Source organism: Phocoena sinus, chromosome 5, assembly GCF_008692025.1.
Source record: "Phocoena sinus isolate mPhoSin1 chromosome 5, mPhoSin1.pri, whole genome shotgun sequence".
Taxonomy (NCBI): Eukaryota; Metazoa; Chordata; class Mammalia; order Artiodactyla; family Phocoenidae; genus Phocoena; species Phocoena sinus.
Genome location: NC_045767.1, coordinates 87,435,510 through 87,448,570, shown reverse-complemented (window position 1 = coordinate 87,448,570; position 13,061 = coordinate 87,435,510). Strand labels below are relative to the sequence as shown.

The window sequence follows — 13,061 nt, the reverse complement described above, 5'->3', positions numbered from 1 at the left end:
TGACAAAATGATGTGATGAATATAGGGGTGTTCTACTATACCATTCTTTCTAAATTTCTGTGTCTGAAAAATTTCATAATAGTTAAAAATGAAAGATAAAGAATAAATGAGACAATATATTTGAAATCACTTTGTAAACTTTAAAAGGATAAAAGAGATTTTTTTTTTAAAGAAATTGTTGGAGAAAGAAGGAATGGTTTTTTTTCAAGCATATGTGCTACTTTGGACCACACTGCTAAGAGAAGTCAGGAATGGCCACCACAGAGATCCACCCAGTGCCTCTAGAAATAGAAACCAGGAGCAATAGCATGGATTCCCAGATACTGATCTTTTTAATACCTCCCTTCATGCCGAGATGACCTTGACCAAAATTGAAGACAAATGTCTTCTTGCTGGGAAAGGTGGGCTAAAGCAACATGCACTTATCCAAGAAGAAGCAGAAAACCTGTAACCATTACAACGTGAGAATAACTGGTGAGTTTTCCTTTTTGCAGATCGGTAGGATTTGGCACCCAAAGCAGAGGTTTGAAACCATGGATGATTGCCCTTATTGTGTTATTACTGACAGTGGTAACTGTGGCCACTGGTCTTCTGGCTTACTTCTTAGTCTCTGGTAGGTAAAATTATGGATTTTGCTCAGTTTGATTTCAGTTTTCTGTAAAGCTTCATTTGAATAATGTAAATTTATCTCCATCCAAAAATAATGTACTTTCACTAGTAAATGTCCACATTTTGAATTTTTTAATTTATTCAGTCATTTCATCAACAAAAAACTACTGAATGTTTAGTATGTCCAAGTACTTTTCAGGACACTCAAGAAACAGCATTAAGCAAAGCAGATAAATTTCCCATCTCCTTGGAGCTCACAGTCTAGTATTCTTTTCAGAATCTATACAAAAGACCAAAACAGTAATTGTCTAAAATTTACTAGTAATCACAATAAACTCTAATCATTCATGTATATGCAAGTGAAAAATTATGATGAATTAGTTATTAAAATTGGCTCTTTTACTCAGCATTTTCTGCCCACTAACATTTCTAGGGAAAAAGAAAAGCACGTGTCCAATGAAATAATGAATTTTAAAATTATTGGTAAAGTATAAATATGATACAGTATTATTACTTTTTTTTTTTTTTTTTTTTTGCGGTACGCGGGTCTCTCACTGCTGTGGCCTCTCCCGTTGCGGAGCACAGGCTCCTGACGCGCAGGCTCAGAGGCCATGGCTCACGGGCCTAGCCGCTCCGCAGCATGTGGGATCTTCCCGGACCGGGGCACGAACCTGTGTCCCCTGCATCGGCAGGCAGACTCTCAACCACTGCACCACCAGGGAAGCCCCTATCACTTATTTTTAGAGAAAAAATTTTACTCTTTCCAAAACAATATCGAGAGATTATTTTTCTATTGCCTGATATATTTATAATCCCACAAAAATTCATTGCAGAATTCTCTTTTTATATTGCATCACTCTGCAGAGTGCAAACCATTTACATTTTTGACAAATGCCCACAATGTCAATCTCACACAGATGTATGTGATAAGACAACTAGTTCAGGGGACTTACTTGAATGGACTTATCTGTTGTCTCTTTCCTCAGACTTGATGGGGGAGTCAAGATTCTTTTAGGAGCTTTAAAGGGCTTAAGAACATAGTTCTTGGGCCCATATAACTACCCCATCTGTAGTTTACACCAATGGCAAAAGATTCTCAGGTCAGCTAATTTAATGTATAGAAGCCCCTTTTCTATGAGTAGAGGGTTCAATTACAAATGGACTATATAGATTAGTAATCGGGGGACCAAAAAAGCACTATAGAGTCCAGAGATGTCCCTAGGAGACAGACCATCCTGAGGTCCTCTTTCTTTCCTAGATCCACAGCTTCCCAAGGAGAGATATGCTTCTGTGGTTGCTCCATTTTCTATCTTTAACTCTTTGTAGATTTCTTGCCCCACAAGGGCCATACTCCTAAGATTACCTCACTCCTCCACTGCTCTGTTTTTTATAACCTTTCCTGAGAGACGAGCAGAAATCTGAATGATTCATCCCTTTTACACACTGTTCTCACCTCCCACCTCAGGCAGTTTTTTCCCTGCCTTTCTTTTCACACCTTTCTTAGTGTGCCTGGCTCTTCCATTAAAAACCAAAATTTACAAGAACACTTATTTACCTCTACTTCCAGTAGAGTACAAGGTGGTATACATTTCACCGCAGCAAGAAGCAATACAGTAATTAAATATTCCAGCTCTAGAGCCACACTTGTCTGGGTTTAAACTTGGAGAGGCCACTAACTAGCTGTATAGCACAGAGCAAGTTACTTAATGCCTCCTGCCTCACTTTCTTCATCTGTAAAATGAAGGTGATGCCAGTCTTAGAGAGCTTAGTGAGAGTCAAATGAATTAATACATATAAAGTGCCCAGAACAGAGCTTGGCACATAGTAGGCACTGAATAAATACCAGCTACTATTAACATATAACATTAGTCATTATCTTTATTATATTTATTATTAAACTAAAGTCTCAGAGATATATTCAAGGCTTCATATTAGCCCCATTATAGTTGGGCCTTAGATCCCAAAATCTACCCTCAAACCACTTAATTTCCTACTTTTTCTTTTCATCACAGGCCAGAAAATGGAGTATTATCATGGCATCTTTAAAATTTCAGATCTACGAGTCAAAAGTAATTCTGGACAGAGCAGCCCATACCAGCTTAAGGACTTACAGGAGATGAGTGAAAACTTGGTAAGTCAGATAAAATTGTTTCTATCATAAAATATTGCAGGAGGAAGGGATTTTGTGAATCATTTTCCCCACTATTTCTTAAAACATGATTTTCAGACAATTTGCATCAGAATCATCTTGCAGATTCCCAGGTCCCACTCCAGATCTTCTGAATCAGTGTCTGATGGGGTGGGTGCGTAGCGAGAGGGGAGTAAGGGAATCTGCATTCTAGCAGATTGGTGATTCTGATAAACCACTTTTTAAACCACCTCATTTAAAAGTGAGAGAACGGAAGCCAAGGTATCCCAGCCCTTCGCTCCCCCATTCCACCACGATACTACCCAATTGAAAAGCTTAAACATACCAGAAGTGGTTATTTGTAAAACCACATGCTTTTTTTGTTAGACCACATTTTAAGACTTAAAATATTTTTTAAATACATGAAAAAAGGAAAGAGGATTATAAATGTTCATTTTATCTCAAAAACACACTAATTAAGATAAAATACCCAGACCTATTGTGCAATATTCAAATGAACTGCTAACGATTAAAACTGAAATACAAGACTGTCCCCACCCCCACCTCCCCTAAAAAGTAAACTCAGTTGCATGACAGCTCTGCTCACGATGTGTGTGAACCCTCACTCAAAAACTAAGGTCAAGTTAACTGCCTTGACAAAGAAGCACAGAGCATAAAATTATCTTAAAAGGGTGGAAATGTCAGGTGTTGGTTTGTTTTAGTCAAAGAATCATTTTTTACTCAAAACATTTCCTTTCTTTCTCAAACCATTTTCATTTTTTCATGCCACTATTTGATCTTTGTCCACATGCATACCCAGTTGCAACATATTCACAGCCACATCACAAATGGAGTTTTTAATCTATATTTTCAATTCTCATTAAATTATGCAATTTTTTTTATTTTTCAGTCTCATCCCCCCAGATCAATAATTACATTTATAGATTGATATATATCCTCCATTCTTTTATATTCAGAGCACCTTAGAAAATAGCATTTGTGATCATTTCTTGAGGAATGCCAGAAAAAACTTGGATACATACCCTAGTACCTTTTATTCCTCTGACCCTGAGTGACTCCACATAACCTCCTCAATGTAAAAATATTAATAATTATTTATTAATTTAAAAATTAATCTTAGTTAAAAAGATATACAATTTCTTTGAATGTTGAAAAAATATTTATAATTTAACAGGAAAGTTTAAAATTTGTTTTCTTTATGTTTTACAGCCAATATTGTTGGCATTGTTTTAGGCTAACTAAGACATTGTTTCTACTGAAGTAAATGGACAGGAATGAAGTAGGTCTTTTTAAAAAAAGTGAAAGAATTCACTTATAGAGGTATGTGTTTGAAGGTGAACTTTGAAGCTTCACTAAAGCACACGTTTTTAGGTGTGAAAGAACCTCAGGTACAAAGGCTGAGTTACGTGATGAAACATTATCATCATAAAGACCTACAAGGCCTTTCTCTAGTTGTCATTATTTATTTCTTCTCTTTTATTTTCATACCACACTCTCATTCTCCTCCACCTGCAGACAACCATACTGTATTTCACATGTATTCTTTTATTAGTATTCATTCTTGCAAAAATGCATTTTCTTGTTTTGTGCAGAGCACATGGTTTTGATTTATTCTGTGTTATAAATCCCTTGTTTTAGTTAGTTTGGGCTGCTATAAAAATGTACCATAGTTTGAGTGGCTTATAAACAACAGAAATTTATTTCTCATAGTAATGGAGGCTGGAAGTCTGAAACCATGACACTAACATGGTCAGGTTCTGGCAAGAACCCTCTTTCTTGTTGCAGACTTCAGACTTCTTGGTGTATCCTTACATGGTGCAGAGCAGGGAGCTAAAGAGCTCTCTAGGGTCTCTTTTCTAAAGTACTAATCCCATTCATGACCTAGTCACCTCCCAAAGGCTGCACCTCTTCATATATGGCCTTCATTATGTTAAAGCAGGTTCCCTCAATGCCCACTTTCTGGAGGGTTTGTAACATAAATCAGCGTTGGATTTTGTCAAAAGCTTTTTCTGCATCTATTGAGATGATCATATGGTTTTTATTCTTCAGTTTGTTAATGTGGTGTATCACACTGACTGATTTGCAGATACTGAAAAATTCTTGCATCCCTGGGAAAAATCCCACTTGATCCTGGGGTATGACTCCTTCAATGTATTGTTGGATTCGGTTTGCTAGTATTTTGTTGAGGATCTTTGCATCTACATTCATCAGTGATATTGACCTGTAATTTTCTTTTTTTGTGGTATCTTTGTCTGGTTTTGGTATCAGGGTGATGCTGGCCTCACAGAATGACTTTGGGAGTGTTCCTTCCTCTGCAATTTTTTTGGAAGAGTTTCAGAAGGATAGGTGTTAACTCTTCTATAAATGTTTGATAGAATTTGCCTGTGAAGCCATCTAGTCCTGGACTTTTGTTTGCTGGAAGTTTTTTAATCAGTTTCAATTTCAGTACTGGTGATTGGTCTGTTCATATGTTCTATTTCTTCCTGGTTCAGTCTTGGGAGATTGTACCTTTCTAAGAATTTGTCCATTTTTTCTAGGTGTTTATTTTATCGGTATATAGTTGCTTGTAGTAGTCTCTTAAGATCTTTTGTATTTCTGTGGTGTCCATTTTATAATAACTTTCTCCTTTTCCAGTTCTAATTTTATCGATTTGAGCCCTCTCCCTCTTTTTCTTGATGAGTCTAGCTGAAGGTTTATCAATTTTGTTTATCTTTTCAAAGAACTAGTTTTTAGTTTCATTGATCTTTTCTGTTTTCTTCATCTCTATTTCATTTATTTCTGCTCTGACTTTTATGATTTCTAGATAGGAACAGTTTGTTGGTAGTAAACATTGCACTTATCCATTCCATCTTTTATTAATTTGGACCATATTGCCCTTCATAAAACAAAAATCCATAATTTTTAAGTAATCATATTTATCAGTTTTCTCAGCCTTATGGTTGTGTTTTTAAAGATTTTTTTTAAAACTTATTTCCTCTTTTAAGTTATAAAATTATTTTACTGTATTTTCTTCTATTAAACTATTAAACTTCTACCTTCTACAGAAGGTTTTTAATGCATCTGAAGTCCACCTTTGAATGTGATATTAAGTAGGAACCCAGGTAGTGATCCAGTTTTCCCAATGTAACTAACTAAACAATCTGTCTCACCAATATATGGTATGATTATTCAGCTTATGACACTTCTTAGACCCTGAGTCTTACAGAAAAAAAACGATGATCCTCATCTCTTCAAACTGCTTCCCATCTCCTTGGAGAGATGATAGTAACACACATGAAACTGAACAGCATGACATGATATGGTTAAGGACTAAACTGTATGTTGAGGACTATAAGTGCAGAAGAACTTCAAAGAAAAGGAAGATCAACTAGGGTTCACGTGGTCAGGAAAGGCTGTGTATTATTTTAGCCCTGTTTAAGTGAGACAATGTCCCTTTCCCTCCAATCCCCACCAATTTACCTTCAGGAGAATTACAGGAAGTGTTCATGCCTCATCCTGAGCCACTCCTTTTTATTGTTGCTAAATCCCAATGAGTGAAACCAGATTCTTCTCTCTGACCTATGTGTGTGCTAATTAGACAGCCAAGAAATACAGGTTGTAGATCCTGTTCTTCCTCATAATTGGGGATTCACTGATTTGAATGGAAATGGAGATGCAGATATAAAATGAGTTCAGGTTCAGATACTGCTAAAACCCATTCAAGTTCCTTGAGATAGCAGCACAGACATATCTCATCTTTCATACCATTCTTCAGAGAATACTCCAGTAACCAGACACCATGATATTCCTAAATAGGTAGGTCATTTTTATTATTATTATAAGTTTGAGTAGGATCACTGACTGAGCGAGCACTTCATTTGAAGAAATATATTTCAGAAATATTTTTAAAGTATAGGATCATTACAAATGTGAAAGTTAAAAACTTGTAACACTATAGCAATAACACTAGTTAACATATACTGAATGCCAAGCACTCAATTAGCTTAGCACATTAAGCACTGTATCTGTATTATTTTAGTTAATCCTCAAAAACAAACTTATTAGGTAAGTATAATTATTATCACAATTTTACAAATTGAAAAATCAAGGTACACAAAAGTTAATTTACCCAAGATCATTCAGCTAGTAAATGATATAGTTAGGGTTTTAGGTTACATTTTCTTAATACATTTTCGTCATCCATAAGAACCATCTGTGTGATTTTACTTACCATCTACCATCCCACAAAACACCAGAAATCAAGTAATTATACCTGGTACATTATTCTCTTTCAGTTACAGTTGACCCTTGAACAACATGGGTTTGAACTGTGCAGGTTCACTTACATGCAGTCTTTTCAATAAATACGTGCTATAAATAAATAAATAAATATGTGCTACAGTACTACATGATTGGTGGTTGGTTGAATTTACAGATGCAGAACCAGGGATACAGGGGGCTAACTATGAAGTTATATGCAGATTTCTGACCCAACCCCCCACATGGTTCAATGGTCATTGAATACTGTATAGTATTAGCATGTGCCAGTGACCACCATCTGAATTAACAATGGCATCAGTTATGAATTTTCTTAGTGTTGTCTCCAAAAAAACTCACTTCTCCTGTGCCCAAAGCAGTCCTAAATTTTATCTTCTTTGTGCCCAGGAACACCAGAAACAGTGCCTGAAATGATCCTCAAACTATCCTTTGGACTATGTGTCTAGAGTTGTAGAGACAAAGAACTTGGAAACAGAAGTGATGTAAGGAGATAATGTAGTTTAGGAACACTCTCTAAAGGAACTTGAAGACACCAATGAGAGACTTGGCTCTCTGAAGCAGGAAGCTCTTCTCTTGAGAAAAGGCAACTGGGTCAAGGTAAACAACTTAGCAAAGGTATTAGACTACCTAAAGTTTGGAGTTGCATAATGTAAGAGAAGTAAGAGGCCCAATGCCTGGTGTAGGCCTATGGTCCTATGCTCAGAGAAGAAATGAATTTGAAAGCTTATTTGAAAGCTTAGAAAAGAAAGTAAGCAGCAATTATTTAAAAAAACAAAAAAAAAAAAACCTTTGTGTTCAGAGGTTAGAAAAATTGGGTGTAGAATGTGACTGAGTTCTTACTTGGGAGCTCAAACTCACATTCACTTCATAACTGAAGATTAGGTATGACTAAAAGAGGAAAATGTGTATCACAACCTCTGCCTTCAATGTGTTAAATTTGAATACTGAAAGAAAAAGCTAACTGTTGTATATTTCATGTCTAATCTTCAATATAACACTGCAAAGGAGGCATTGTTATTCACACTTTATAGATAGATAAGAGAACTAAGCCTCTGAAGATAAGGTCCACAGTTGGTAAATCAAGGAGGGGAGATTTGAAGCCATATAGGTTAACTCCAACAGGTGCCATCTCCACTAAATTATTCTATTTATCAGGAAGGGACTAAGCTATAATAGGAAGTTCAGTTCTACATCAGTTTTTCTCCCATTTAATTTTTAAATCCATAAAGATTATAAATTTATATGCTCTGTCAGACCACTTTTACTTAGCCAACACATTGGGATTACATTACTAATTATATAAAGATGTCTTCATTCTTAGTTTCTTCATTTCCTTGTATCAATTTTTTCAGCTTTATTAAAATATAATTGACATATAACATTGTGTAATTTTAAGGTGTAAAATGTGATGATATGATACATTTATGTTGCAAAATGATTATCACTATAACACCTCCATCATGTCACATAATTACCATTTTTTGTGTGTGGTGAGAACACAAGATCTACTCTCTTAGCAACTTTCAAGTATATAACATGGTGTCATTAAGTATGATCATTACAATGTACATGGGATACCATAACTTATTAATTTGTAACCAGAAGTTTGTACTCTTTGATCAATATTTCTCCATTTTTCCCATCCCCTAGCCTTAGTAAGTACCATTCTACTATCTGTTTCTATGAATTCTGCTTTTTAGATTCCACATAAAACTGGAATAAAGTATTTATCTTTGTCTGACTTATTTCAGTTAGTGTAATGCCCTCAAAATCCATCCATGTTGGCAGAATTTCATTCTTTCTCCTGGCTGAGGAATATACAGCTGACCTTTGAACACTATGGGCTTGAATTGCAAGGGTCCACTTATATGCAGATTTTTTTTCATTAGTAAATACTGTAGGATTATATGATTTGACCCATGGTTGGTTGAATCCACAGATGCAGAACCATGAATACAGAGAACCATATGGGAACTGTGGATACAGAGGGATGTTATGCTATATGGGGATTTTCAACAGCACAGGGGGCAGCACCTCTAACCACGACATTGTTCAAGGGTCAACTGTATATATATGTATATACATATTCTTTATCCATTTATTTTTTGACAGACACTTAGGTTGTTTCCGTATCTTGCCTATTGTGGATAATACTGTGATGAACATGAGAGTGCAGATATCTCTCTTGAGATCCTGTTTTAATTTCCTTTGGATCTATACCCAGAAGTGGGATTGCTGGCTCAGATGGTAGTTTTAGTTTTTTGAGGACCGCCCCCCATGCTTTCTTCACAGTGGCTATGCCAATTTACATTCCCACCAACCGTGCACAAGGGCTCCTTTCACCAAAGTCTTGAAGTTTCATTGTTAAGATCTTTCACCTCCTTAGCTAAATTTATCCCAAAGTATTTTATTGTTTTTGATGCTATTATGAATCACGTTGTTTTATTTCTTCTTCAGATATATTGTTGTTATTGTATAGAAACACAACTAATTTCTATACACTATGAATGTTGATTCTATATGTTTGATTTCTCTTGATATGTATGCAACTTTACTGAATTCATTGGTCAGTTCTAACAGTGTTTTGGTGGCATATTTAAGATTTTCTATATATAAAATTATATCATCTGCAAATAAAGGCAATTTTACTTCTTCCTGTCTGATTTTAATGCCTTTTATTCTTTTTCTTGCCTGATTGCTCTAGCTAGAACTCCCAGTAACATGGTGAATAGGAGTGGTGAGAGTGGGCACCCTTCTTATCTTGTTCCTGATCTTAGAGGGAAAGATTTCAATCTTTTACTGTTGAGTTTTGGTGTAAGCTGTGCATTTGTCATATATGGAGTTTATTATGCTGAGGTATGTTCCTTCTACACGTGATTTGTTGAGTCTTTTTATCATAAAAGAACCTTGTATTCTGTCAAATGCTTTTTCTGCATCTATTGAGATGGTCATATGATTTTTAGCTTTCATCCTATTGATGTGTTGTGTCACATTTATTGATTTGCATATGTTGAACCATCCTTGCATCCCAGAGATAAATCTCACTTGATCATGGTATATGATCCTTTTAATGTGCTGTTGAATTTAGTTTGCTAATACACTGTTGAGAATTTTTGCTTCAGGAATATTGGTCTGAAGTTTTATTTTCTTGTAGTGTCCTTATCTGGCTTTGGTATAAAGGTAATGCTGGCCTCACAAAATAAGTTTGGGTGTGTTCCTTCTTCTTTGATTGTTTTGGAAGAGTTTGAGAAGGACTGGCATTAATTCTTATTTAACTGTTTGGTAACATTCACCAGTGAAACCATCTGGTCCTGGGCTTTTCCTTTTGAGGAGGGTTTTGATTACTGATTTAATCTCCTTATTCATTATTGGTCTCAGATTTTCTGTTTCTTCATGTTTCAGTCTTGGTAGGTTGTATTTTTCTAGGAATTTATCCATTTCTTCTAGATTATCCAATTTGTTGGTTTATAATTGTTCATAGTAGTTTCTTATGATCCCTTGTATTTTTGTGTTATAATGTCTACTCTTGCATTTCTGATTCTGTTTGAGTCCTATTTTTTCTTTTAGATAGTCTCACTAAAGTTTTGTCAATTTTGTTAATCTTTTCAAAAACACAGCTCTTAGTTTTGTTGATCTTTTCTATTGTTTTTCTGATCTTTATTTCATTTATTTCTTTTCTTATCTTTGTTATCTCTTTCCTTCTGCTAGCCTTGGTCTTAGTTTGTTCTTTTTCTAGTTCCTTGAGGGGTAAAGAGATCAAAAGACCAATAAGCCTCAAAATCCTGTGAGCACCATCAGTGCTCAGGTTGGCCATATTCTACATAGGCTTAGGATAATGATTCACAGCTGACTTCTTAAATCTTGGGTTTTGCCAAAAATCTGGATTTTAAATAGATAGAATAACAACTTTAAAGGATTGCAATAAGAACTATCAAGATTATGGTCTTTATTTTTAGAGGGCAAAGAATATAGGCTGCCTTTGGAGAGGGGTAACAATTACATGTTGCTTGTACATATCAATGGGTAGGAGCTCTTAATCCATAGGAATCAAATTACTGAAAATGTCAACAAGGAGAAAAAATTTCCCTCAAATACTTCATGTGCAGTTTTCTTTTTTCTCTAGAAGCACTGATCTCAATCTGATGTAAATCTCATTAAAAGCACTAATAAAATCTTCCTGATAAATGCAAGGCTTTCTGATAAATAAATTTTCACTTCCTTTTATTAATTCATTCAAAAAAGCATGCTGAATTCTTACATATTGTAGAGTATGAAAAGAAGAATGATTGTCCCTATACATAAAAGGTTTGCAGTTTAGTAGAGGAGATAATATATTTTCATAAATAACTATATTAAGGAGTAGAAGATATAAGAGGAATAAGAACAATTAGGACAGGAAGAGGAAAGATTACTCTGAGGTTCAAGGAATAAACCCAAAGTAGGTCTTATCTGAAATAGACTGTGAAGGAGAGTTGTGATTCAGAAAAGCAGAGCCAGCAGAATCAGAGAGGGGACTACAGACCAAAGGAATAGCCTGAGAAGGGCAAGTACAGAGGGAAACAGGACATGCCTGAAAACAGCACTACCAAGCATGAAAGGTAATGGTGGTGTTGATGGGGGTTGTGGGTGTGGGGATGAATGACAGATGGTGAGGCCCTTGAACATATGACTCTGTGACCAGAGACTCAAATGCAATTGTGCTCTAATCTCTATTTCTACCTTGAGTTCAGCCCTGGAGTAAAGCAACTTCAATTAAACCTTATTTAAGGTTAAAGGTGTGTTTTTTAAAAGCATCTCTTATACCATCCTTTGTGTGCCACTCTTATTATAACTAGGAGAAAGCAACAGGATCTGAATTTTTTTCTTGGCATGTTTTGGCTCTAAACTTTTAGTTATCAGGCACTCATCTGGTAAGATGTTGGTAGAAACTGCCTTCATATTCCATTGGCCAGTCTTCAGTGGCATATCTCTCTGAAGTTAGTGGTCTCAGCTCTGAAACACCCCTATGTGAGTACAAAGACTGCTGTGAGAGGAGCAAGCTGGGAAGCATCTAAACTGAAAGGCGGGCTACATGTGTGAACAGAGGTAGTCTGGGAATGAGAGCTAAATTGCTGGGCCCGTCTGTTTGTTTGAATTGAAGGCCTCTCCCTAACTCTTCCATTAAACACCCAACTAACCTGCAGTTGCCCTCTTAGAACTTAGTGCAACTTCCAGCATTTCAAAATCATCAAATATAAAGAGGTACTACCTTGAAAAAAGGTCTTTTGTTCAATATGAGGGACTAACTCCAACTACAAAACTCTACAAATGGCTCCAAATGGGAGCAAGATAGATTTATAAATCACTAACTCTATTTAAAGATATGTAAATAATAAACTTAGAACAAGCTGGCACACAGCTTTAAAAGTGTCCTTTGAAACTTCTGAGAATTTAGAATTAGAATGCCAAAGTGCTGGCAGAATGTTTCTGATGAAATAGGCCTTAATCTGCCAGGGAAACATTTTTGGGTGGGGTCTCTAGAAAACTAGTTCTTACATAAACTCCATTCAGCAATAAAGTTTACGTTCATGTTTTCTCTGATTTCCCTGTTTCAAATTCCTTTAGTGTAGGAACCCTGTTAGCTAGTCTCTGTGCCCCAGCATTTTTTAGGATAACATAAAGATCCTGAGCTTCACCCCAGACCCAACCAATGAGGCTTTATAGGGACACGGTCCTGGAATTTGAATTATAGAGAAGAGACTTCTATATTTCTGTGATTACCAAAGTTACTTCTACCTAGATTCTTCTTATGTTATTCTTTAAGCTCCTATCTTCCCAGACACCTGAACTATTCAAAGATGGAATGGATGCTGGGGCTAGATATTCTTCTCAGCAGGTATTTTGCCAGATGAATGATGCCATCCAGAGTCAAAAACTTAATCCAGTACCTTCACCAACAAGTCACAAACAGCCAAGGGATCTATTGCGGGTAGAATTTCAGAGGATAATTACAAACCAAACTTCTTTAGATACCCAAACACTATTTACTTTTTTTTCCTTTTAATAC

At 35.8% G+C, this 13,061-nt stretch overlaps 1 protein-coding gene across 1 annotated transcript in view; it reads left to right on the top strand.

Annotated features, from left to right (window-relative positions):
* Positions 1 to 537: 537 nt before the first annotated feature.
* The window catches only part of TMPRSS11A (transmembrane serine protease 11A), a 29,995-nt gene continuing 17,471 nt past the window's right edge, over positions 538 to 13,061 (top strand). The window contains exons 1-2 of the mRNA XM_032633214.1: positions 538 to 613; positions 2,622 to 2,740. Coding sequence (XP_032489105.1) covers positions 538 to 613; positions 2,622 to 2,740 — 195 coding nt within the window. The remainder of the gene's footprint in view (positions 614 to 2,621; positions 2,741 to 13,061) is intronic.